The sequence below is a fragment of the Eretmochelys imbricata genome, chromosome 13 (assembly GCF_965152235.1).
Source record: "Eretmochelys imbricata isolate rEreImb1 chromosome 13, rEreImb1.hap1, whole genome shotgun sequence".
Lineage (NCBI taxonomy): Eukaryota > Metazoa > Chordata > Testudines > Cheloniidae > Eretmochelys > Eretmochelys imbricata.
The window spans coordinates 3,211,610-3,234,928 of record NC_135584.1 but is presented as its reverse complement, the minus strand read 5'-3'; the positions used below and the strand labels follow the sequence as shown (position 1 = coordinate 3,234,928).

At 53.0% G+C, this 23,319-nt stretch overlaps 1 protein-coding gene across 2 annotated transcripts in view; it reads left to right on the top strand.

The window, feature by feature from the left end:
- ANGPT4 (angiopoietin 4) overlaps window positions 1–12,162 on the top strand; it is a 40,857-nt gene extending 28,695 nt beyond the window's left edge. Inside the window, exons 3-9 of one of the 2 annotated variants that reach the window (XM_077832150.1) lie at window positions 457–578; window positions 2,739–2,971; window positions 5,281–5,396; window positions 5,787–5,888; window positions 6,735–6,901; window positions 9,563–9,693; window positions 12,002–12,162. In XM_077832150.1, the coding sequence (XP_077688276.1) occupies window positions 457–578; window positions 2,739–2,971; window positions 5,281–5,396; window positions 5,787–5,888; window positions 6,735–6,901; window positions 9,563–9,693; window positions 12,002–12,162 (1,032 nt within the window). Of the gene's footprint in view, window positions 1–456; window positions 579–2,738; window positions 3,013–5,280; window positions 5,397–5,786; window positions 5,889–6,734; window positions 6,902–9,562; window positions 9,694–12,001 lie in introns of those variants that run through there. The other variant, XM_077832151.1, reaches the window with a different exon arrangement.
- The last annotated feature ends 11,157 nt before the right edge of the window (window positions 12,163–23,319 follow it).

The following is a 23,319-nucleotide window of genomic DNA, read 5'->3' as shown; positions in this document are numbered from 1 at the left end:
GCTCAATCCCCATGAAAATTAATGAGAAGGGAACATCCAAAGCCCCCCACAGGGCTCTGACAGTCCCACTCATGGAGCCGATGTGGTCCATGTAAAAGAAGCAGAGACCATGGGTTTTGAGTGCAAAGTTTTTAGGCTAGCGTGACCAACAGGGATCACATAATTCATCCAATCAACCTCTGCTCCCTATTACTCCTATGGCCCGCTGTGTTGGAAAGACCAGGATATGCTCTCCTCCACTGCGGCCAATATGCATGATATGACATTCTATTGGCTTGAATGGATGCTCCATCTAAACTGGTTTCCCTTGGAGCTGGTGTAGTGCATCAGTGGTGAAATATCATACCGGGGCTGGTAACGCTGCTGAAAAACCAGGGGAGGTTAAAGTGGGAGGGAGCATTTGGGAGATAGAAGAGGGATCCCACTAATTATTCTTCCCAACTGCTCCTCGGAAAGGTTCTGAACCAAACCGCACGAATCGAGATCCAGCTGCTGGAGAATTCCCTGTCCACCAACAAGCTGGAGAAGCAGCTGCTGCTGCAGACGAATGAAATTCACAAGCTGCAGAACATGAACAAGTATGGTTCTCAGCCTCAGGACCACTGAGGTTTCACTTTGGTTCCCTTGACCGACTCTTGTCTCTTTAAGATGTTTAAAAGGACGGTGAGGAAGGAGGGTCTTTTAATCAGCAGCAGCTCTCAGGGGTAAACGCTGACATTTTATGGTGACCTCTGTCAGGGTACAATTATTTTCAGGACCGTGTGGGAACCTGCCCCAGACGGCTACCGTGTCCCAGTACCTCATGCAGTTCCTGTTGGTTTGTATCCCTCTTCCCCTGCTCAGGGTCCTGCCCCACCGTGGCACCTTGTGTGCTCCACATGCTCCCATGTTCTGACTCCCGTGTGACGTCAGTGCTTCTTTGCTTCCCCCGGGCTGGAAAATGCAATGATTTCACGTGTTATGTGCCTCGCTCCCTGCTCTCGGCTTTGGGTTTGTGGAATGTTTGCTCTCGGCTCGCTCCCGGACAGTCTCACTGGGTGGGCTCGGCGCCAGGGCGGCTGCTAAAGGGGGGCCGCTCAGCATTTGCCGTCCTGGGTGGAGCTGTCTAATCTTCATCTGCTGCGGCCGCCGAGTCCCTGCCAGAACCACCGAGCTCCAGAGCTGGTAGAGCTGGGGGTCACTGTTGTCTCCTTTCCGTATGAGAAAGGCCCAGCTGTTGTCAGGACTTAATCCCTGCCCTGGAGCTGGGGGTAGGTGGGTCTATCGTCCCCCTGGCCCGAATCACCAATAAACACGGATGAGAAGTGGGGGGGCTGGTGGCACTAACAAGATCACTAGAGAGGAGATTTGCAAGATAAGTGAGCGTTAGGCACGCATTTCCCAGGCACTTCCAATGGGAGTCGGGCCCCACTGCCCTTTGGGCCTTTGAAAAACTGCCCCGAACAGAATAGCTATCCCAGAGCGGGGCAGGGCGAGGCCAGGCAGAAGGACAGAAGCTTCTTACGGATTCCCAGAGGCAGCCTGAGTGGGTTCTAGCCGTATTCCCGGCTTTAAGGGTAGCAAATATCACAGGAATGGGGAATAGCTTTAAAACCAGAACGAACTTTTAAAATGCACCCACTGCGCATGTTATTAAACAAGCCACATGCTGGCCAGCTCCCTGGGCTGCACCGCTGCTCCATTCTGAACCCTGCGGAAAACGACCTGTCGGTCCAGGGTTTTGTACTTTGTTCATCACCTCTGGCAGGTTGATCTGAATAGTTTGAATCCTGACGTAAATAAAATGAGTCACCAAGACGGATTAATACACGTGAGCTAGTCTGTCCACTCCTCCTCGGTGGCACCTTTCCATTGTCAAAGCAGCAGGCAGAGATTTCGGGGCAGGAGCCCTGTGAATCCGACCGTGATCTGGGGCTACAACAGCAACTCCCCTGTCGGATATTAGCCCTTTCACTCTGCTGGCGTTTTAAAGACTGCTCACTTCCTGCAGCCGCTTTGTCAGTCAGGTAACATGATGTGAGATAGGATGATATGTGATCGCTCTCTGCACAAGCTAATGAGCAAGGATTAGAGACGCATTTTTTGACATGACCAGCAAAAACCGCACACGCAAGTGGACCTTTAGCCATGCCTATTAGCTAGCTGGACACTCATCTACCAGATTTTGAGGGTGCAAATCTCTATTTGCATGGACAACATAGCTCTGGGAAGCCAGAGCACTAACTCCTGGATGCTCTATTTTACAAATGCGACATTGGAGCTTTTGCCTGGGCTAGAGAAAGTTCAGCGGCTATTTCCATGTCCACCCAACCCATGGAGCTCGGGAGCTCTCTTTAGTAGCACAAGCTCAGTTCAGTGCTCTCTCTCGGCTGCTTTACCGTAGAAAGATTTGCATCTAGGAAGAGGGAGGCACTTGACTGAGTTAAGTGGGAGATCAGGAATGGTTTCGTGGGATGAAGAACTGTCTCCAGCTCTCAGGATAAAGCAGCCCCCCCGGTCATGCTCATGAAAGACCAGCATAGCCTCTGGGGGGGCCCGCAAACCACACAGAGAACCTCAGTAACCGCTTGAGCCAAAATCCTTTGAAGTCAGTGAAAAGCCTTCTATGAATGTCAGTGGGCTCTAGCAGCTGTCTGACTGTTAACCTTGGTGTTGTGTGGCTCGTGCGGACCCCCAGGGGGAGAAGATTCCCCCGGGCAAGCACCTCACCCTTCCTCTCTTGGCCTGTCCCTTTGCAGTATCCTAGAGACACGGGTGCTGGAGATGGAGACCAAGCACCAGGCAGAGCTGGAAGGGATCCGCACAGAGAAGGAGAAGCTGCAGCGCCTAGTCAGCCACCAGAGCCACACGATCGAGGACCTGGAGAAGTCCCTCCATGCTGCCAACAGCAACACCAGCTCACTCCAGCGGCAGCAGCTGGAGCTCCTCGAGTCAGTCCAGAGCCTGGTCCAGCTGGTCTCGCAGGGCAAAGGTGAGCTCATCCCACAGGAGAGCCCTGGGCTTGCCAGAGCTGCACAGACCTCCTGGCTTTCAGCCAGGGTGTCACTGACTGGGGAAGAGAGCACGTCCCGGATTCTGTGGGCGACTAACGCTCCTTGGAACTCCCCGCTGATAACGGCCCCATTCCCTGTCAGTAGGAGCTATAACAGAGTGCAAACTTCCCCACACTAGCGTCCTGTGTTAGCTGGACCCCTGCCCTGTGATGTTCCTCTGACCAGCGCCCTGTTCATGCAGCAGCAGTGTGATCTTCCTCCCAGCAGTGCCCGGAGTGCCAGTAGAAATGACGGATAGACCTCTCGATTCACATTGCTTAGCGACAGTAGGTGTTCAGAGAAGCTGGGTTAGAAAACTGGAAAATGTCCTCTCTCTGCTACCACTGCTCCTGCCTTCCTCGGCATTCCGTCTGTCCAGCACCACCTTCTGCCTGGTCTCAGAACAATGCACGCCAGGCAGCGGCTGATGGGAAAGCCAGGGACCAAGGTTTTGGCCCATCCCATGACAGCAGGGCAAGCAAGCTGAGATGCTCAGATTTAAACCTGAATCTAGATCCCAACTTCGCCAGAGTTAGGGGCCCTCTCTAATAATTACTGCTGGTCAATCTATAGTAGGGTTACATTAGAAGTGCGGTAGATTTCAATCAATCGATCGCTAGATTAGACAGACAGACAGAAGAAACTGCTCTGAACCGTCAGGGTTTGCTTTAAATATGTCCGCAAGCGCCACAGAGCAATCCAGTGCCCAAGATTCCAAGGGTGAAAAGTTTTTGCACTAAGCCACCTTGTTCTGTGTAGTCCCTTTCCCACCCACGTTAAATCCTCAAGGTTTAGTCTGAGGATCTGTGACCCCAAGGTGGCACAGACATTGTGCTCACACAGACGTACAAAGAGACCACGAAAGAAAGAAAGATAATCAATTAGAACCCACAAACATCTAACCCAAGACGAAAAGAGCAACAAAGATGCAGGGCCCAACCAGAGCAAATCCACAGTGCTCGGAGATACAGAGGCCCAATTCTCACTTACACCAGGGCTCCTTTCCCTAACTCTGGCATCATGTAAGCACGCTCAATTTAAGGCCATGAACATTCCTTCTAACACGCTTGCTTTGACACTTCTTTTATCTGGTCTCCAAGAGCCTGCTCCTCCATGATGCTCAGCACCCCGGAGAGATCCTGCATACACTCAGCACCTGCTGCCCGTGGCAGGAGCTGAGGGCCCTCTGCATCTTGCAGGATCGAACCCCGAGACACTTGTAGCTCCTGCTCCCTTTGAAGTGAGTCAGTAAAACTTGCACCAATGGGCTTCAGTGTTTTGACGGAGTCAGCCAAGAAGCTAATGCCATCATTGTAAATAAGATGGTTTTACGGGGAAAGGGCTGTTAAGATTTCATCTATTTATTTTTGAAGCACACTGACTTTTCCTGAGATGGAGCCAGGCAATCAAACTACACTTTCTATTTTCCAGTCATTACAAGAGAAATAGCTCCACGTTATCTCGGCTCCCACGGGAGGGACGGGTGCCTAAGGCTCGAAGTGAACAGAGTCTGACTCCAGCCCTTGTCTTGGCCGAGGAGTTGGCACAGCAGAGGAACGCAGCTCAGAGTCTGCCTGCTGCAAGCACGGAGACGGAGGCTAGGATGGCAGCATCTGCTTGTTGCTCTGATGCCTCCCAGCCAGACCCCACTGATGCATCGTAGGGCAGCAGAGGATAGCACCTTAGCTGCAATGCAACGCAGGGCGGAGGTTCTTTCTCTTGACCTTCGACCTCCCTGTGTTTAGACAGCACCTTTGAATCGTTCTTCCTGAAGCTGGTTTTCAGTTGCACCTGGCTGAGGCCTGATTCCCCCTTGTGCTGTCAAATGCCGCCAGTTGGATTTGGAAGCATCTTTCCCCTAGTGCAAATGGGGAAAAGGCTATGGGGGATGAAGCCATCGGCTCCTTGTGTATTCTAACCCCTATCCTTCTCCTGTGTCGGATCTTGCCCCTTGCTTCTTTTTAAAGGTGTTTTTACTCTTGGAGCAGCTGTATGGTGACAAAGAAGGTTTGGGTTGTAACTGTGAGGGGCCCGGGAGGCTTTGAAAAGGCGATTAATAGAGACTATTGATGACAAATTATTAACATACAAATAAAAGAACCATCTGGGGTGTTCCTAGCTCCTGGGCTTGTGCTCGGGCCATGAAATAGACAGAATCCCTCTCGCTCTGTTCCTTACCCTAAGTCCCGGAGATCAGAACCCATCACGGATGCTTGCAGGTCACTGCTGCTTTTGTTTGCCTTGCCAGCTCCCCTCGCGAAGGAAGAGCAGGTGTCCCAGGACTGTGCTCAGACCCGCCGAGCCGGGTTTAACACCAGCGGGGTTTACACCCTCCACATCGCCAACATGACGGAACCCAGGAAGGTTAGTGACAGGCTCAGGACAGGGCACAGGCCTTGCACTGAATGGAGTTTAGCGCCCAAGAACGAGTAAGATGGGCCCTATCAAAGGCAAGTCTGCCAATCTTCCCTACCTGCTGCCATGCCAATGCACCTCAGGCCACTCCCATGCCAGCCCTCGTGTGTCAGTAGTGGGGCTCCCCAAAGCAATGCCACTTCTTGGTCCCCACAAAGTCTGCTCAATGCATCTCAGTCCCGACTTGCAAAACACCCTGTCAATGGGAGCTGGCTCCCACCACGCCGTAGCCACAAGACCTGTGTTGACCTGACTTCTTCCCTGCACAGTACAACCTGTCTGTGCCGCTCCACCCCGGGATCCCTCCCCTGCAGCACTGGCTGTTTGCATCCTCTGCAGGTCTTCTGCGATATGGAGACAGATAGAGGCGGGTGGACCGTGATACAGCGCCGAGCCAATGGCAGCATGAATTTCCAGAGGAAGTGGAAAGAATACAAACAGGTCTGACCTCATTCCTGCCTCCTCCCCCCAGACTTGTTCAATAACTGACCCACGGACAACCCTGGGGGCAGAGGGTGGGTTGTGCAGAGACGGGACACTTGTACGTCAGGCATGCACTGGGTGGAACTAAAGAGCTCCCTTCCGCTTAGGCAAGAAAAGACCCAGTGGGAAGAAAACCTAACAGGGTACCCAATTAGACAATGCAATACACTCCCGGGAAAGCAGCCTCACCACTGAGCACAAGCACAAGGAGAGGACACAAGACAGTAGCTGAGACTGATGTTGCAGGGCATAGTTCTGCAGACGGCAGGGGGACAGGCTCCATGACCCATGTCAGGTCTCATGGATCTGCCATCTAGAGTCCACAGAGCTATAACAGGAAAGGACCACAGACCTCGGGGGGTTGGGAGGGGGTGTTGGAGATAAGACTCCCAGGGCCAGACAGAGAAGAGCTGGTGGGCAGAGGTGAATGAAAATTGCTGGCTGCCAAGGTAACAGGAGAGAGAAGACTCCGGCTCTAGACAGGATGACAGAGATTAATTTTGCAAACATGTCAACGTTTTCCCATTTCCCCCCTGAATTCGGAAATTTCATCAAAACGTTGAAATTTGAAACATTTCTCCCAGCTCCATCCTGGATTAGCAGGGGTAGATAAACAGGCTAGCTACCCCCATGCAGCCCTGTGACTTCACTGGGGACGCAGGGCTGTAACCAAGGGCAGAATTTGCTCCGGTATTTCTAAAGCTGATGGAGTTTTGCCACCTCCCTTTGCTGACCATAACGGACTTTGCATAGCCCAGGGACACAGTCTAAATCCTCCCCACCGTTGGCTCTCCTCCTCCACAGGGCTTTGGAGACCCTGCCGGGGAGTACTGGTTGGGGAACGAAGCTGTGCATCTCCTGACAAGCCAGGCTTCCTACTCGCTGAGAGTGGAGCTCCTGGACTGGGAAGGAAACCAGGCCTACGCCCATTATGAGACATTCCAGCTGGGCAGCGAGCGTCATCTTTACAGGTGGGATATAGACTGACCAGTGAAATGCTCCCTTGGGTCTTTCTTCAAACCCCACTTAGACAAGGAAACTCCCCCAGTGCCATGCAGGGATCGATGTGAATCCTACTGAAGCCAAAATCACAGCACCAGCTGGTGGGCCCCCAACGTTTGTGGAAGAGGCCGAGCTAGACAGCACAGCTGGGGAAGGAACCAGTACATTGGGAGCGATGTTTCTAGGGTTTTGCATTTCACCCTCTTTTCCAAGCTGTTCATCTCAGCAGCCTCTGAATCACAGTGGCCTGCAGAATGAAATTTTGTGCGTTCCTGGTATTTTGTCAATTTGTGGCAATTTTGCAGTGATTTTTCAGTGTGAACTTTGTGGTCAGAAGTGTTGCTTCATTGTCCTTTTTTCTCCTCTTGGAAGCCAAAATAAATTTTCTGGAAGGAAAAAAAATGCATAAAATTGCATTAGGAAAAAGGATTTCTTTTTCTTGCTTTTTTGCACACACCGAGGCCTGAGCTGGGTGTGCACTTAGTTGCACATGTACTTTTCCAGGTGTAATTGTGGCCACAACTTGCACAGCTGGGTTTTAGAGTTCAATCCTGCAAGGTGCTGAGCACTCCTGTGAGGTGCTGAGTACCTAAAACTCCCACGGGCTTCGACGGAGGTCAAAGTGCTCGGAGCCCCTCACAGGATCAAGCAATAAGCTACTGTTTGCATAAGCAGCATTTCAGATTTGTGCACACAGCTGTTGTAACTGCGCTCACAAAAAAGAACAAACGATTGTGCAAAACTAAGAGGCCTCACTGCAAAAAAATCTAACGAAAGCAAGAAAACCAGCTCCACTACTTGCTCTGAAATGCAACTGACGCATCCAGCTGCTGTATCCGGAACCATTATCAAGTCATGAAACAATGGCAACCTTTAAAGCTCAGCTTATAAATCAATACAGTGCTGAGGCTTTGTGGGTTTTCACTGAAGCGTTGTGGGAAAAGCGAAGTGAGAAAGAGAGCAGGTGCCCTTTGAAGGTCCTGGTGGGGAGCTGACCAACTCTGGGAGACTCATTCTTCCCTCCCTGTCTAGGGGAAACTGAGGACAAGCCCCTGGCTGCCTCTCTCCAAACCCCCTATTATGAAAATGGCCCCAGCAGAACAGTAAAGTTTCAGTAAGTCTGAAGATGAGACACAAATCCAGCTAGCCCAGACCCTGCTGAAGAGGGCCTCCTGGTCTATGGTTTGGTTCTGGGGATCCCTGCTTCAGAGCTGAGCCCTGACTGGATCCTAACCTCCCTCAAAATTTGACCTTACCTAGTGTAACTGCAGCTCATACTCCTAGTCAGGTAGCTAAGCCTTTAATTGTCCCAGTAATATCCAGCTGCAAGGAGGGATAGGGTGGCCCCAGGCTATGCAGCTCTGGCCATGGGTGGTTCCATCGGGGTACACGGGTCACAGCTCAGGCACTTTCCAAACACAATCGACTAAAGACACAGAACGGGGGGAGGGGACCAGTTTGGGGGGATTGTATGTGCCCATTAGCTCTCTTCCTCTGTAACGGACGCTGTCTCCACTTCTGCAACCCTTCAGCAGCTGAGGATAATCGCCTGAGCTTGCCCGTTAGAACAGCGAAGCTTGGCGATGCTAGAACGCCGGTCACCAGAGGGGTCAAAGGCCGGGGGGCAAGGCAGCTGAGCAATGCAGAATGCAGAGGGATTGCTTTGCCCACCGTCAAACCCCACCCCAGAAACCCTGCGCTGCAGGTTAGGACCGGGAGCGAAGACGACTATGCCTAAATTCCAAGGCCAGAAGGGGACGCTGTGATCATCTCCTCTGCCCTCCTGCATAACACAGGCCAGGCACCATCCCCACAATCGCTCCCAGAGCAGAGCTTGCAGAAACACATCCCAGCTGCCAGGGACAGAGAATCCACCACCCCCCTTGGTCAAGTGCTCCAACGGTTCATTAACATCACAGGTAAAAACTAGCCAGCTGAAGCTGCAGGAGCAGGGAGTCACAAGGCAGAGCACAATAATCTCGGCTGAAAGTCGGCCAGGAGACCAGTATTAAAAGCACCATTAAAAGTATCACAGTATCTTCAGGCCTCAGTCCTGCCAGGCGCCCTGCTCTCTGGCCCTGCCCCAGCAAGACACTAACATACACGCTTCACTTTAAAAAGCGTGTGGTCCCGTTGGAGCCGCTCCTGTGCTTCAGTGTTTGGCTGGACTGGGGCCAGAGCACCTTGCGGGACTGAGCTCTGCAGGACTCACGGGACTCTGTGTAGGACAGAAGGGCCACAAGTGGGGAGGCCCTCTCAGTGCCAGCCCAGGCGAGTGCGGGGAACCAAGTCGTGAGTGCTGCTGCAGACAGCACCCCGGCCTTCCAGCCAGCTTAGCTCCTGAGCTCTGGCAGCACCACCCGATCTGGCGGCCGGCTGGAGCCCGCGAGGGTTTAGAACATTTGGATCGCTCGGCGCTGCTGATAAACTCTGGGATGGGATTGCTCCCTTATCTGCCTCTGCTCGTTGTTATCTGCAAGGACACAGGGGAACGTTTTCTTAAATAAACCCCAGGAAACGCTGACAGGAGTTTGAAAAGTAATTCTCGTGCTCTGCCTCATTTTCTCCTCTTCCTCCTCCTCTCCTCTTTCTGCCCCCTGTCTTGCCCTCTCTCTGCTTTGGTCCTCCAGGATCTCCCTGAAGGGCTACAGCGGCACCGCTGGGCAGCAGAGTGGGATGGTCCTCCAGGGAACCAACTTCAGCACCCGCGACTCGGATAACGACAACTGCCTCTGCAAGTGCGCCCAGATGCTTTCGGGAGGTGGGTGCAGCGGGCCCTCGGTGCAGGGGGGCCTGGGACCAGCCTTCCCCACGTGCCCTGTTTGCTGTGGTGGACAGATGGGGCAGGGTATGGAGCAACTGAGGCTGAATTCTTGAGAATGCTCCATTCTCAGTGAATCTCATTGTTTAGTGTTCTCAGAAATACACCACAGTGATGAGGAAGGGAGGGATGTCGACAGACAGACGGACGTCTGAGCGAGAGCTCTCCCTTGTCTCTCTTCACCCAATTTTCCTAGACATGCACAGAGCCCAAGAGTCTGATTGCCTGCTGCAGCCAAGGGTCGGATGTTGTCACACTCTGTTCTAGTCAGATTCTTACGCTGGGCCCATCTCCATAGTATCTGAGAACCTTCCAGAGGTGGCTTAAGAGACGTGACTAGTGTCTGCCTCGTGCCAATCTCTCTCCCCTCCCAGCAGGGGACCCCAGCTTTGGGCTTGTGCTTTCTACGGGCAGTCGAAGGCTGTAGTTGTTTGCATTCCCCACCTGGCTTTATGCAGGGCTGCCAAGTCACCCACATTTGGAGAGAGACACCCACAAACTGCCTGTCACCCAACTAATCTCCAAAATGCTGCCATCCACCCCGGGTGCCAGGGCAGCCCTGTCCCAAGATGACTTTCAGGAGCAGAAATGGCAAGGAAGCAGGGGGGAGAGAAATAAGAGGGGAAAGATCAGAACGGGGAGAGACCAGGACAGAAGGCTGGTGAGCAAGGAGGGCATGCCAAGACAGGGAGAGAGGAAGAGCATCCTTCTGTCCCACCAGGTCCCCCCCTGCACCCCCATACAACCAGCTCTCCCCCACGTTGCAGCGGCAAATACCTGTGGCCTTGGGCCAGCAGATCTATATCAGACACATGCCCAGGCCTTGCTGCAACAGTGGGACTAGGAATAACGAGAGAGAGAGAGAGAGGCTCAATGCTTCTGGCCAACTGGCAACTCTTCAAGCAAAGGAGTGCCGGACTCAAGGCAGCCGTCTGTGCCGGGATGGGGAGGGGATTCCGGATCAGGGGATTAGCTCGGATCGTTTCAGCCAGGGGTTCGATTACCCGGATCCGAGTTAGTTTGTCTGGGGTTATTATTAAAGCCAGGAGCAGAGCTGGGGCCCTTGAAATGAGCCCAAGGAATTGGTTTGGATGGATATGTACGTGCCTGTCCAATGGTGGAGCCTGGAATCCCCACCAGGCGGGGCGCGGAAAATCCACACGTTTCAGAATGGTCTCCATGGCCCAGATCCTGAGCTGGTGTAAATCAGCAGAGCCCCATTGGCTGCATTAGACTTACAGCAGCGGAGGATCTGGCCCTTTGTCTCCTGCTCCTCTCTCGGGCGGGCCCTGAATTCTCTGTTGACGATGGAGATGGGCCAGAACCTGGACCTCCTGCTCCAACCAGACTTGCCCTGGCACAGCAACAGCACAATAAGAGCCCATGTCTGAACAATCTCAAAGCCAGAATAATCCCACCAGGATCATAATGTCCTGGTGCCAGGCGGTTCTCTGAAGGTCATTCCCCTTATGATGCAAGAACACGCATAATCACAGCCATGAGGCATAATCTTCCCGGGCCAGGAAAAATGTACTGATTACTACACCCTTGAACTGCTGGAACATGGTCCAGGATCCCCCAAGGGTTGGCATCCACAGGGCGAGGTTATCCACACTTTGCCAGTGATAGGATACTGGCCGGGACAACCCTGTCCTTTCAGTGCTAAGACTTTCTTTTTATACAGGAGCTCCTGATACCTGGGGTTCTCACATTTGCATTGCTCCTGTCCCTGTGTGTGTACAGCACCCAAGCCCAGGGGTTGCGATCTCAGCCGCGGCCTGTAATTCACACAGGGCTTCACCCTGCTCCACTGAAGCCAGCGGGAGCAGGGTCGAGTTGCCAGTCACCCGGTTCGAGGAACGGCAAAGCTGGCTTTAGTGCAGGCAGGAGAACTCAGGGCTGGGTTTCTTTTTTTTCCACTTTCTTATGGTTTGATTTTTGAAAAACTCTTTCCAATGTCACGAAACATTTTTTTTCCTAAAATCACCCGGTTCTTTTTGACTAATTTAATTGGAAAAGTCTCCATGGTTGTGTATTCTAACCAGGCGGAAGCCTGTGCCTTTTCTTTTACACTATTCATGCCTCGCGTCTAGGCCTACTGGGGTAATGACAGCCAGGCTTGCTCCCAAGAACAAGCCTTTGGCTAGAACCAAACTGAACTCAGAGCCCAGAAGTTTCATGCTCTGTCTGAAGTCCAAACTCAGTCTGGCGAGTTCTCTAACCTTTCCCTTCTATGTCCCCCACTCAGGTTGGTGGTTTGACGCCTGTGGTCTGTCGAACCTGAATGGCATCTATTATCCTGCCAAGCACAATGTCCGGAAGCTCAACGGGATCAGATGGCACTATTTCCAGGGGCCCAGCTATTCTCTAAAAGGCACACGCATGATGATAAGACCTTCAGACTTCTAGCGCCCCAGAGCGGGGTGGGGCAGAGGGCAAGCCAGGCTCCAGGCCTCCGAACTGGCAGGCAACAATCCATCATGGAACTGGTAGGACCATTAGACCAGCAACAGATGGCAAAGGAACAGGGACACATCCTAGCAGGAGCAGGGTCTTGTAACCCAGTGCCTGGGCTACAGCACAAGGGAAAGGAGGAAGACCTGGAGCTAAGCGGAGAGATGACTCTGGGCCTGGACTCTTGGGCCTCCAAGGAGGAGGAGAAGAAAGAAAAATCAGAAAAAAAACATCTAAAAACTAAACCGTCCCATTGGTGTGAATTACGAGTATTGGGCTTCTGTTTCGGACCAGTTTGATTCTTTTCTATGTGGTATCATCTTCAGGGAAATCATCCAGACCACAAAGGGAGCCTGCTGCACCCAGGGCCAGTGGCTGAGAAAGACCTTCCGAGCAGCAGCTAGGAATAGTGTGGCGCATACAGAGTTTTTGCGGTGGGGTCTGGTTTTAATTGGTTTTAGCGTGTTTCCAGGAAACACTCCACTCTTTTCCTTCCTTGTTTTCCCCTGCTTCTGAACTGACACATGGCCACCCGGCTCCTGAAGGCACGCTCCTGTCTGCAGAAGCTGGCTGACGAGGAGAGAGCAGGCTGGTGAGATAGCCCTGTGAGCATCTGGATATTAGGAAACACTATTTCACTAGGAGGGTGGTGAAGCACTGGAATGGGTTCTCTAGGAAGGTGGTGGAATCTCCATCTTTAGAGGTTTTTAAGGCTCGGCTTGACACAGCCCTGGCTGGGATGATTTAGTTGGTGTTGGTCCTGCTTTGAGGAGGGGGTTGGACTAGATGACCTCCTGAGGTCTCTTCCAACCCTAATACTCTATGATATGGATCAGGCCAGCCGGAGAGGCAAGATGGACTTGCCTTTGGGCTCTCACTTGTGTTTTTCCCCAAAGGGGACCTGCCAAGCCAGCTCCTGACCCAAATGCAAAGCCCGTCTGCGCAAGAAGAGCATGAGCCGGGCCTTGCGCAGGGAACGTGGTGCACGGAGGAGGACGCCCACGTGGATGGAATGAACGTCAGCTTATGAGCTCAGTAATGTACGTTGAGAGGGCATAGTCTAGAAAGACCAGCCTCCACATTCAACACACACGCACACACACACGCCCCACTCCTTTGTGTGCTGGGCTACTGCCTGAGAGCGAGTGGAGGCTAAGCCTGGGGTGGCTAAGGGTTAGCGCTGGGCGCAGAAGATATTGGGGGGGGGGGCGTGGGAGGGCAGAAAATGGGCCTGGCTGGGGAGACGTGGTGTCTCGGAGTCCCCGGGCGATGCTCTGGAACTGCTCCCTACGAAGCCAGTCAGGACTCTGGGGCAGTCGCCTTTCTGTGAGCAGCCTGTCTTCAGGACACACAGCTCACACAGCTTCCACCTTCCTGGGTCTGACCTCGGAGCATTCAGCATCCTCTGCCCCTCCATGCACTTCCCTCAGCGAGTCCACCCAGGCGGGATCCTGGGGAAGCCAGAGGGTCCTGCCCCGCAACTTCGCAGTCAGACGTGACTCTCAGCCAGCCAGTAAAACTGAAGGTTTATTAGACGACAGGGACATGGTCTAAAACAGAGCTTGCAGGTGCAGAGAACAGGACCCCTCAGCTGGGTCCATTTTGGGGGCCAGTGAGCCAGACAACCACGTCTGCCCTTCACTCCATGTCCCCAGTCAGCCCCAAACTGAAACTCTCTCCAGCCCCATCTCCTCTGGGCTTTGTCCCTTTCCCGGGCCAGGAAGTCACCTGATTCCTTTGTTCTCCAACCCTTTAGCTCTCACCTTGCAGGGGGGAAGGGCCAGGCCATCAGTTGCCAGGAAACAGGGTGTCGGCCATTCTCTGTATCCAGACCCCTGCACACACCTGCCCTCTAGGGCTCTGCAATGATCATACACCCTTACCCCACCACGTAGATACTTAAGAACTGCACAGGGGAAACTGAGGCACCCCCACACTATTCAGAGAAAACATTAAGAACAGTCCCGCTTCGTCACACGTGGTAAGTGCAGTCGTCCCATGCTAACAAAACACATAGCTCCGTGCTCGCCTCTTAGGGTATGTCCACACTGCAGCTGCTTCCCAGCTCGGCTAGACAGACCTGCGCTAGCTTGGTGTGCACTAGTGCACTAACAATGGCAGCGTAGCTGGGGTGGGCCCCCAGGCACGTACCCTGGGGGTCCAGCGGGTTTGTACCCGGGCAGCTAGCCTGAGCTGCCGCCCATGCTGCCCCCGGCTACACTGCCACCTCGAGCGAAGGGAGCACGGTGTGTGTCCACCCGAGCTGGGCAGCACATTCCTAGTTGCAGTGCAGAGGGACACTTTGTCCCGGCGCCAGCTAAAGGCAGGAATAACTCGGCAGCTTGCAGCAGCACCCAATGAATGCAGGACCCACAGCTCTGCCTCTTCTGCTCAGCACTTCTGAGCCTGTGCTAACCCAGGCCCTGCTGTGCACGACCCATCGCGTACCCTGGGCCAGGATCACACCCGCCGCTTGCCGCAGTCTGTCATCACCGTGACCTCATGGTGCATCACCGCAGGCTCAGCCTGGCGCCTTCACACTCCGTCGTGCATGCAGATGCATCCATACCGCTGCCTTGCGATCATTAATGCAGCCCTAGGCGGTCCCATAGCATGCCGCACCGCTCGGCCCCGCTGCGTGGGGAGATGCTGTGGGGTGCCCAGCTATCCTCGGACTGCCAGGCTAGGAGCTCGGAGACGGTCATCGCCTGGAACCAGCTGGGACAGTCCCGGGTGGCTGTTGCAGGGCAGCACTGCAATTGCTTCCTTAGAAGACCCTGTTGCCATGTGCTGATAAACCCTCCCCCTTAGCCCCACCAGCTTTATGGCAGCACATCCGTTGTCTCACCATCCTAGGGTGGTTTCAGATCTGCCCCTTCCTCCGGGCCTGTTGCATTCTTGTTACAACACACAGCGAGTGACAGCCCACTCAGGCCTCTGCGGGGGATTCACCGAGAGGCTCCACCTCTTATAAACGGCTTTCCGAATGCTGCAAAACATGCATGGCCTCCTTGTGCCTCCTTTGAAATGTTCTGGTTTTTCATCAGAACAAAGTTGGTTGCAATTCAGTTTGAGTGGAGTGTGTTATTATGCATCTGGATTGCCTAGGACCCTCTTGTGCCAGGTGCTGTGTAGACACAACAAAATTCTGGCCCCTACCCCAAGGAGCTTACCCTCAAAGGATAAGACAAGAGACAACAGATGGATACAGACAATTGGGGAAGGCCAAAGAAACAACGGGGCAGCGCTGGTCGGCGTGACAGGCGGTGTCCAGTTTTTACAAGCACCATGGAAGAAGCAGGTTTTAGGGAGCGATTCGAAGGTGGACGATGAGGTAGCTTTGTTGGTAGTTATGAGAGCTCCTCCTCGGCCAGGGGGCAGCATCGGAGAAAGCACCGGGGGGTTTCTTTGAAGATGTACCGCTGGAGGGTGGTGGCGTGGGCCGCTCGGAGAAGCTGCCATCTCAGTGGTGTGTGAGAGAGGCCAGGTGTGCAAGGCAGGGCTGAGAAAGGCCTTGAAAGTGAAGCCAAGTAGTTTGTGTCTGATGTGCTAGAGAAGGGGAGCCCGCGGAGGGGGACGGCATGGGCGAAAGGAAGGGCTAGGAAAGAGACCCTTGCCACAGAGTTCAGACTGGTGTGAGCGGTTAAGGTGGCATCTGTCCAGATCAGAGAGGGTGACGTTGCAGTGACTGACGGGTGAGATGCCGAGAACCTGGGCGAGGGTTTAAGCTGTATGGATGGCTAGGCAAGGCCATACCCTAGAAAGAATCAGGAAGAAAGAATCTGCAGAAAGAATCAGGAAGCCTCCTGTGAGGATCTAGAGAGAGCCCAGAGTCAGTGACGATGAAACCCTGGTTACGGGCCTGAGTGATGGGGAGAACGGAGGGGTGGTCCGAGTGGCTGAGGAAAGAGGGAGTGGGTGGGGCTGGCGGGAAGATTCAGAGTTCTGTTCCAAACTGAAACAAAACATTTTCCGTTTTTCTTTTAATCGTTGTCCCCTTTCTCTCTCCTTTCTGAAAAGAAACCAGAACAACAGCAGCACATTGTTTTGATGAAAAATAACACCAAAACTTCCACGATAAATTTTTAAACGAAGCAAAAATCATTTTGTTTCCTTCAAAAGTTTTTGTGGAAAATAATTGCTGTTTTCTGACTATCTCCGGTGGGTAAAACAGGTGAGCTTTTCCTAGGGGCTTTCTTTTGTTTCGGTGTTTCATGCTGGGAAAGGATGTTAGAGGTCAAACATGGAACATGCTCACCGGGAGGGCTGGAATATGATGGGCCAGAGCGGGTCACACAGTGTAAGGAAAACAGACAGAAATGCAGGAGGCCCCCCCAGATCAGAGACAACTCGTTCCCTGCACTAGCTGGCACAGAGCTCTGGACCCACAGCTCTCCAGCCACTTCACGCTCAGCGTCCACGACCAACGGCGCCTTTGGGGGGTTTGCCCACAGAGCCTGTCGCGTTGTTTAGAACCAAGTATTGCTGCAGAGTTATTTCCCACCAGCAGCCTGGCCTCAAAGGGACGCTGCCCACCCCTTCTTGCTCCCCTCCTCCCATGCTGAGGAACAGAGGGCGCTGGGCCAGGGAGGGGGTCACCGGTGGCCTGACAAGCTGTCCGAGACCTGGTTTGTCTTGTGCAAGGTTATTGGCTCACCCAGGGGGAAGGGGCATTAACCCCGACTCTTTAACAAGCATCTATCACCCCTGGGTCGAATGGAAACACTGTATTTTTCTATTCACAGATGTGTCATTAGGAAGCCCCACAGTGTGAGTGTCTGTCAGGCTCAGACAGCCACCCAGGGCTTGACACAACCAGGACAGACAGCTCCCCTGGTGCTCCTTCCCCACGGCTGCAAAGTGCGGGAGGGCCAATCCCCTCCCCTGCCCCAAACCATCACAAAATCCCCCTCCGGCCACATCCCACTCCCTCCTTCATGACCCCACACTCCTGGACTGATTAGCAGCAGCACGGACCAGGGTCGGTCTCTGCATCTGCTTGCAGTAGCTCAGCTCCCCCAGTGCTGCTGCGGTGCTAAAAGGGAGCCAGGGAGGGAGGTTGTCCCTAGATTACCTGTCCAGCAACGACAGGAGACCTGTGACCTGACCTGCCCCTTTCTTGTACAGAGGGGCCGTGGAAGATTTCAGGCACAGATGGGATTGCACAACCAGGGCCAGGGTTGAATCTGAACATCGGCGTTTTGTTCCCCTCTCTGTTTTCAGAGAAGCCGTTTCCCTGTTAGACTCACTGGACCCCCATTCCTCCTAGCCCCAGATCTCTCCCTCCTTTTGCACGCATCTTGGTGTTCAACAAGCACCAAAAGCTTCCTGGCTTTCTGCACACGGCGCGTTAAACCCAGAAAGCTGCACTGCTCTTGAGCATTACGCCAGCATAGACGCCTGTCCACTACATGGACGATGAATCCACCCCAGGCCCTCTCGCTCTGGGCAAGCAGAAGTCCTTGAGTTCACATGCAGACATTCTCAGATCAGTTTCTCATATTAATAGCACCCGAGCCCTGTCCCCTATCTCAGTCTGACCGCTGACTCACCCCGGGGACAAGTGGCTCTGACATTTCAGCCAGCAGGTTGCACTGCACGCTTTGTACATGTATCCAATGCTGGGTTACGCGAGGTCTGGCTTTCTCTATCAGGGTTTTGATTATGCAATAAGCAGTTTAACAAGTAATTAAAAAAAGGGAGTTGGGAGAAGTCCAGAGCATGGTGTAACATTCCGATTTATTCGAAGGGCTGAGGGTGTAGTAGCAGGTGGTGTTTGAAGAGCTGCCATGCGAGTGGAGAGGTGGTTTGCCTCTGGACTCTAACCAACTCCACATAAAGGATTTTATAGTAACCATCAATAACCCTCTTGCTCTTCTTTGGGTGAATTACCCACTGTCACGGTCGTCCCATTTTACTATTATCAGCTTTGCCTCCAGCAGCAGTTCAAGCCATTACCCCTTACTCTCCATCCCCCTGTAGGAGGCTCCATGTCTCCGACCAGTCTCTGGAAAAGTGGGTGATAACTGCATGGTCACTGAGCCCCCCTCTCAGACCAATCTGGGTCCAAGCTCAAAGTTACAGTCTGAGCAGGGACACAGCATGAAGAAACCTCGTATTGAATGAGTAGATCCCATCTTACTCCACGGAAGGTGGATCCCGTCCCAAGGATGAAGTGGGGATAAGGAAAATGTGGAAACACCTGGAGGTCTCTTGCTAAACTGGTGACTGACTCGCCAATTCTGTTACACTGGGTGTTTCCCAAAGCTGCTAAAAGAACTGAATGCCTAATTCCCATTAGAGCAAATGGGAAACTGGTATTGTAATCCCAGAGGTGTCTTTGACAATCTCCGTTGAATCCCCATTGCAACAGTCCCAATGGCAAGTGAAGCTCCCAGCGGGCACCAGGGATGCTGCTACATCAGCTGTTTTGAGGAGAGTGGCCGGGAATTGGAATCCCACCCCAGCTCACCGTCCCAATTCTAGGGGTTGTTTTGGTGGATGTTGTTTCATTTCCCCCCCTTTTAGCCAGACCGATTTCAGAGCCATACATTTAAACTGCCCTTGCAAAAAGTGTGCAAAAATCTCTTGGGCTGAGATGTTCAAACCCAGAGACTAAGATGCCCCCCTAAAATATGCTCCTGCACCCATCTGTGCTTGCCAGCCTCACAGGTATGCATGCAGCATGAGACGTTCCACATGAACCCATTGGGGCTTTTTCACAGTCACCTGATTTTCCTGAGCAAATTTCCAGTTGCACAAACAGATGCAAGGCATGCGCTCACAACAGCTGCGGGTACATTTTCTGAAGACCCAGCTCGGGCGATTGCAGTGGAAAATTTGGCCCTTGACTTCTCAGATTATTCCTTCTATCAGAAAAGGACGAAACTTGAGAGTGAGAAAGGGCAAGAAATGGGCTATCCAAGCCACTGCAGCAGGGTCCTTCCAGGAGAAAAACCTCAGCACCGGCCTCAAAATCTGGCGCCAAACAAGCACACTCAGGAGAGAGCCACAGGATGAAGGCAGCAAGCTTGTTCGTCCTCTCGACCTCAGTCCTATTTCAGCGATCAAGGCATTTCCCCTCCACTTCACCCTCCCCCCCACCCACTCCCTTTGGTAATTGAGTTTTAAAGGTTACAACTATTACATTACCAGGGCTGTTTATTTTGTTTCGGCCTCCATGTCTTTTTGGGCAGTGTCATTTCTAATCAAGCAGCTGTAAGGACTCAGATCAACCCTATTCCCACCTCTGCTCCATCCCTCCCGAGCCCAGGGCAGGGCGGGGAGAGGATGGTACAGGAAAAGGCACTAGGGTTTTTTTTCGTCTGCACTCCTTTGAGTCTGTGGATCAGGCGAGTTCCGGCTCGTTGGGAAGCCTGGGACCTGTGGAGCGTACGTGGAGGGCAAGTGCTTCCAAGCAATAACGTTCTGAAGCCAAAGGGCAACTTTGATGTGACAAAAAGACGGGAGGGAAGACGGGTCCACACTCCCTGGACCCTCCGTAGCCCCTTTGCCTGCATCATGAGATGAAGACACAGCCAGAGGGAGGAGGAGGGGGGCAGGTTTATCGGAAGTTAGTGGAAAGCTTAGAGCTCAACAAGGCCTTGTTGGCTTGACCACTTCCCTCGGTCTTTTGAAGGGTCTCTAGGGCGTCTCCATTATGGGCCACATTTTCTGCCCAGGCTCACTCCCAGTTGTTTGCATATAGAAGTCTTGTAAAACTGGGCACCCAAACTCAGCAGCAGGCATGGGGGCCACTGGCCATTCGGCCCTGGGTAGCCCCCTGCAGTCCTCGCATTTTCTCTGGCTGCCTAACAAACTAGGGATTCTCGATGGGAAGGGGCCATGGGACTTTACAGACACACAGCGTTCCCCATGGGCCTGCACGTGTGGCCCCATAGACTCAACAGAGTTACACCTGGCTCATGCCAGTGCAAGAGGAGAATCAGAATCCATCTGCTCATGGCACCCATGTTACACTCTGCGGTGCCTGACTTGTCCCACTTCGCTCCCACCCTCCCCAACGGCATGAGCACCGCGGATCCCTTCTCCATTGCCCCCGTTGCTGCCCCCAGTCAGGCTGGAGTTCCCAGCTGCTCAGGCCCGGCAGTTTCAGAGAAGCAGAGATGGGCTGTGGATACAGATGCAACGTTTCTAGCCCATATACTTCAGCAGCTCCAGCCTAAACCCAAGTAACACTCCGGTGTTTGGGGAGACACTGCTCCATCCCGTGCTGTTATGGGAGGCTAAGGCTCTGGGCTAAGGACCGTCGGCCCTTGCACTGAGCCAGCCCTGACTTCCAGCAGAGATGGAGGAGATGAACAGCACTCTTTCCACCAGCTCAGCCCATTCCATCCATCCACCACAGTGTCTGCAGCCCCGGCAGCTAAAACCACATCTTGATGTGCCCCCTGCTCCGCCTTCAGAGTCCCCTTTGCAGACCGGGACCAGCAAGTGTCGCACGGAGCTGCTCTCTCAGTTCTCTGCACTCTCTGATCCTTTAATGGAACTATTGCTGACATCTCCCCTTCCCCTTTTGGTGGAGTCAGCGCAGTTCTGGCTCTGCCCCTTCTCCGTGCAGAGCAGACTTCACCCCAACAGCAACGTGGCAGTGTTATACGCAGTGCTTTGCGAAGCCTCCCTTGCCCTAGAGATGCCTTCGTCCAATAAAATACCTGGTGGCCCTCGGCTTGGATGGTTATTCCGTCACATTTGATGTCTCTTCGGTGGATGATTCACCTTCCACGCCTTTTTAATGCGCTCCCCCATCGCCACCCTCCCTCGTGTGTGCTCAGACCCTTCACATGGTAGATATTAACCACCAAAGGGAGGCAAGCTCTTCCCTGACAGAATTGTAGCCTACCTGGGAATACAGGATGTCAGAGATTTATTACATGGCCGTGTCACCCCGTGTTTCATGTTCCTGATTCTGTTTAAAGTTGGCCGGACCCAGGATCTGAGCCAAGACGGTGCAGGGCATGTCCCCGTAGGGGACTCCACCAGCGCAGCAGCATTTCAGGGACACCTGCGCTTCCCTGAATAGCCCGATCGCCAGCGCAAAGGACCGAGAGGCACTTTCACCTTAATTAATGGCACAGATTTAACTTTGTGTCAGAACAAGCTCCTGGAAAAGCTGAGAGCGATGGAAATGCTGCCAGGAAATGTGTGTTTGGCAATTTCATGGAAACAGGTTTTTTAAACCGTTGTCTCCCCAGCAGGGCAGCTCAGACATTGCAGCCCCCTGCTAGGGCAGGAGAGCCCAGAGTGAAACTGACCAGAAACTGACTATAAACAAAAGTGAAACCCACTGGACTGCTCCCATTGCCCCAGAGAGAGGCAAAAAGTAAACAGCACACACAGCATGACAAATCTGACCTTTGGAATTCATATTTCATACGCTAACATTGCTATTAAAACATGGGCAAGGAATTTCTGAAGAGGATACAGGTCCAGATTTTATTTTTATGACATGAACCTCCCTTTAAGGAACATATGTGGAGCAAAGGAACAGCTAAGGGGGGTTACCAAAAATTTTAACTAGAGGCTAAAAAGAGTTTACTGCAGACAACACAGCATTGGAGGAATGGTGTGTGCACCATTTGTTGGACTGGAGGAATGGTGTGTGCGTCATTTGTTGGACTGGAGGAATGGTGTGTGCGCCATTTGTGACACCCCCCCCCCGTGTTAGGGTTGGTATGTCTCATGTAAATACACAAGATAAACTAAGAAAATACCCAGACTCCACAGGGTTGATCTCCTCTCCAGCAGGGAGCTGCCTTCCAAGGCCACAAAATCTACCACCGATCAGCAAGAGGGTGTCAACATCAACCTAGGCACTTCAATAGTCCTGTCACTGTAAAGTCTGAGCACCTTAAAAGTTAATGACTTGATCCTGAAAGCACCCCTGGTGATGCAGGGAAGTATTATCGGCCCCGCTGTTCAGACGGGGAACTGAGGACACAGAGAGACTGAGTGATTTGCCCAAGGTCATACAAGAAATCTGTGGCACAGCCAGGAATTGAACCCAAAGCTAAGTCCAATGGCTTCACTTGCAGACCATCCTTCCTCTAGGATTTGCATTGAGAACTGCAGCTACTCTGCGCCTCAAGGGCTCGTTATACAGGGGGTTGATGAACGGAGCTACAAAGCCAGAAACAGGAAGACTAGGGCTTCCTTCCCTCCAGGACCAATCGGCCACTCACAAGTGATTCCATTTGCCCAGAGCCCTGCTGCTGAGAGTTGGGGGGCAGGGGAAAATCACTGACTTGTGTTCGATAGAGCGTGCACCCTTCATTATGTACAACAGCCCAGATGAGACCCGGAGCTCTAACTAGGAGTTTGAAAAATAAACCATTCAAACTGTGGCTTCAGGCACTTTGCTAGAGGAGCCAGGGATGGAGGGCGGGCGGGGGAGGTGGAGGGAAGTTCTGCCAGAGATGGACAGTCATTGAAAATACGCCGAAGCCGGTTATTTTGTTAATTCCTACCAAGCGCCCCAGGGAAGAGAGCAGCAGAGCCTGGATGGAAAGGGCAGCTTGGTGCAGAGCCAAACACAATATCAGACAAATCAGAATCTGAATGTGGGAGGGGAGAATCCAGGGGACCAGAGCACAGGGGTTTGCAGCACTTCATCATGAATACATGAACCAGGGAGACTTCCCTCGGCGACTCTCTCCTTGGACAGGCCCCCCAGCCCAGGCCTGCCGCAGCCAAAAAAGAGAAATGAACAGAGTGCAGTCGAAGGCTTCGGAGAAAGGGATTCTTGCTCTTGTTCTGCCTCCAAATCTCTCTTCCCTCCTTGCATTTCTGCTCTCTGTCCCCTCACTGCAGACATTTCCTTACTTGGGCCTTCGCACAGCACCCTTTGATTCCTCCTCCCGCCCCGGGCTGGGGGGCCCCCACCCAGGTAGAGTCTCACCCAGGACTCTGTGTCAGAGCACATAGACAGGAGACAGGCAGATGTTCCGGCCCCTCTGTCTTGCTATTCTGAGACCTATTTTAACCCCTCTTCTTCTAGTCCCCTTGTCAGACTTGCAGCAGCCTTGAAGTCGAACCCCACTCACCCACGGGAAGGAGCAGTGGGAGCAGGACACTCGGCCTCCTCATCCTTGT